At 55.2% G+C, this 3,126-nt stretch overlaps 1 protein-coding gene across 1 annotated transcript in view; it reads left to right on the top strand.

Moving 5' to 3' along the window:
* Positions 1-338: 338 nt before the first annotated feature.
* The window catches only part of LOC113214910 (zinc finger protein 544-like), a 35,776-nt gene continuing 32,988 nt past the window's right edge, over positions 339-3,126 (top strand). Inside the window, exons 1-2 of the mRNA XM_052272549.1 lie at positions 339-411; positions 1,029-1,225. Coding sequence (XP_052128509.1) covers positions 339-411; positions 1,029-1,225 — 270 coding nt within the window. The remainder of the gene's footprint in view (positions 412-1,028; positions 1,226-3,126) is intronic.

Genomic DNA, 3,126 nt, shown 5'->3' with positions numbered 1-3,126 from the left:
GCGGAAGTAAAAGCAGTACTAGTGGCTCTCTGCAGGCGAACTCGGGCGGGCGCACTGGAGAGGTCTTCAAGTGCGACGTCTGCGAAAAAAGTTTTCAACGAGAAGATCGTCTAAAGAGGCATAAAATGTACCACACTGGGGAAAAACCGTTTAGCTGTGACCTCTGTCCAATGCGTTTTACTGAGAAGGGCACTCTTGTCGTTCACATGAGGACACACACTGGGGAAAAGCCATTCAAGTGTGACGTATGTGGAATGTGTTTTACTAATAGGAGTAACCTTGTCGTTCACATGAGGACACACACTGGTGAAAGGCCCTTCAAGTGTGACGTATGTAAAATGCGTTTTACTGAGAAAGGCAGTCTTGTCAGGCACATGAGATTACATACTGGCGAAAAGCCTTATCGGTGTGGTGGGTGTGATAAACGTTTTAGTGATAAATCCAAAATCAAGATTCACAAAAGAAATTGTACATAGACCTTAATTATCTGTTTCGATTATGTTTGCTTATGCTTTTTTGAGCTGTACTTCGTCAATTCAATAAAATATTTTTGACTCTGGCGATAGCTACACTTGATTGAACTTCCATCCTCATTCGGTCATGTCGTTCAAGGACATCGACTTATGCCTCTTTCCGTTGCAGTTTCTGCCGCAGCCGTGACGCGGGGCTCCTGCAGCAGGCGATGCCCCTCCTCGCTCAGCAGAGGGTGACCTCCGGGAAGGACCCTGGGGTGGCCACCGCGTCTAGCTGAAGCAGGACGGTCAGCCGGCGGAGGCGCATGCTCTTTTGCTGCCACGGTCCCGCGGGGCCGGCAGGACCCACTGCTGCTACGGCTGGTGCGGCCCGAACGGCTCCGAGCCGCGCGGAAGCGAAGTGCTTCGGCACCCCTCTAGAAGAGCACCGTCCCCTGCTCGTCGCAATACGCCGCGGCGGACGACGTTGAGGTCGCACGCGCATGCTGGTGGTCCTGGTGGTGGGGCGGAACTCACATGACGACGACGGCGTCTGACGCGGTGCTCTTGTTGCAGGCGGCGAGCGCAGATCAACCAGCCAGACGTCCCTCGGGGAGGATACTGGAGATGTCATCGTCGACGAGGACCCCGAGTTGGACGAGCAGAAACAAGAGGACGAGCAGCTGGGGCTGGTGGTGACGGCGTGCTTCTCGCTGCAGGACGAGCAGTGCCCCGCGGAGGACGCGGCGAGGGGCGGCCCTGGGGACGGCGAGGTGCAGCCTGAGGAAGTGGCGTCTCCTCCCTGCGACGCAACCAGGCAGGAAGGCTCTACCGTCCGGTATCGAACCCGCGACGCTCAGCCAGTGCAGAACCAACAGCAGGATGACCAGAAGGCCTTGCGGATGCTGGGGAAGAAGCAGCTCGGCCGGAAGTACACCGGCAGCGGGAGCGGAAGTAAAAGCAATCCCAATGGCGCTCTGCAGGCGAACTCGCGCGGGCGCACCGGAGGGGCCTTCAAATGCGAAGTCTGTGAGAAGAGTTTTGCATATGCGAGTAAACTGAAGAGGCATAAAATGTTCCAAACTGGTGTAAAGCCATACTGTTGTGGCCTCTGTTCAATGCGTTTTACTCGTAAATACAATCTTGTCAGCCACGTGAGAACACACACTGGTGAAAAGCCATACAAGTGTGACCTATGTAAAATGAGTTTTGCTCAAAATAACAGTCTTGTCAAACACATGAGGACACACACTGGTGAAAAGTTATTCAAGTGTGACAAGTGTAAAATGCGTTTTACTCAGAGTAATCATCTTGTGACGCACAGGAGATTACATACTGGGGAAAAGCCTTATCAGTGTGGTGGGTGTGATAAACGTTTTAGTGATAAATCTAACCTTAATGCTCACGAAAGAACTTGTAAACATAGATCTTAAATAAAGGTTTACAATTTGTTTGCGGTTTCTTTACAAGCTGTACTTTTTCTAATAAATAAAACATTCTCGAACCTGCCGACACCCACTGTTATTGCACTCTCACCCTTGTTAGGTCAAGTTGTTCAAAGACATCAACTTATGCACCTTTCCGTTGCAGTTTCTGGCGCAGCCGTGACGCGGCGCTCCCGCTGCATGCGATGCCCCTCCTCGTTCACCTCTGGTGAGGATCCTGTGGCGGTCAGCGCGTGATCTTAAGCAGGACGGTCAGCCGGCGGTGCCGCGTGCTCCTGTGCTGCAACAGTCCCGCGGGCCCAGCAGGCCCCGCTGCTGCTACTGCTGGTTCGGCCCGGACGGCTCTGTGTCGCGCTGAAGTGAAGTGCTCCGCCTGAGCCCTCTAGAAGAGCACCGTCCCCTGCTCGTCGCAATACGCCGCGGCGGACGACGTTGGGGTCGCACGCGCATCTGGTGGTCTTGGTGGCGGGGCGGAACTCATATGACGACGACGGCGTCTGACGCGGTGCTCTTGTTGCAGGCGGCGAGCGCAGATCAACCAGCCAGACGTCCCTCGGGGAGGATACTGGAGATGTCACCGTCGACGAGGGTCCCGAGCTGAAAGAGCTGAAACAAGAGGACGAGCAGCTGGGGCTGGTGGTGACGGCGTGCTTCTCGCTGCAGGACGAGCAGTGCGAAGGGGTAGACGAGGCGAGCTGTGAGAGTGACCCTGGGGACTGCGCGGCGCAGCCAGAGCAGCGCGACGAGGAAGTGGCGCCTCCTCCCGGCGACGAATTAAAACTGGGTGCTTCGGCCGTACTTCGTGCCGTCCGGGATGAAACCCGGGACGCTCAGCCGGTGCAGAACATACAGCAGGAGGACCAGAAGGCCTCGCGGGTGCTGCGGAAGAAGCAGCTGGACCGGAAGTACACCGGCAGCGGGAGCGGGAGCGGAAGTAAAAGCAATCCCAGTGTCGCTCTGCAGGCGAACTCGCGCGGGCGAACCGGAGGGGCGTTTAAATGTGAAGTGTGCGGGAAGAGTTTTGGACGAGCAAGTCAGCTAAAGACGCACAATATGTAGCACACTGGTGAAAAACCGTTCAGCTGTGACCGCTGTCCAATGCGTTTTACTCAGAAATGCCATCTTGTCGCTCACATGAGGACACACACTGGTGAAAAGCCATTCAAGTGTGACGTATGTAAAATGAGTTTCACTGAGAAAGGCACTCTTGCCAGGCACGTGAGGACACA

This window comes from Frankliniella occidentalis, unplaced genomic scaffold (assembly GCF_000697945.3).
Source record: "Frankliniella occidentalis isolate FOCC.00 unplaced genomic scaffold, Focc_3.1 Scaffold211, whole genome shotgun sequence".
NCBI lineage: Eukaryota > Metazoa > Arthropoda > Insecta > Thysanoptera > Thripidae > Frankliniella > Frankliniella occidentalis.
The sequence above is the reverse complement of the archived record's forward strand: the minus strand, read 5'-3'. Positions and strand labels throughout refer to the sequence as shown.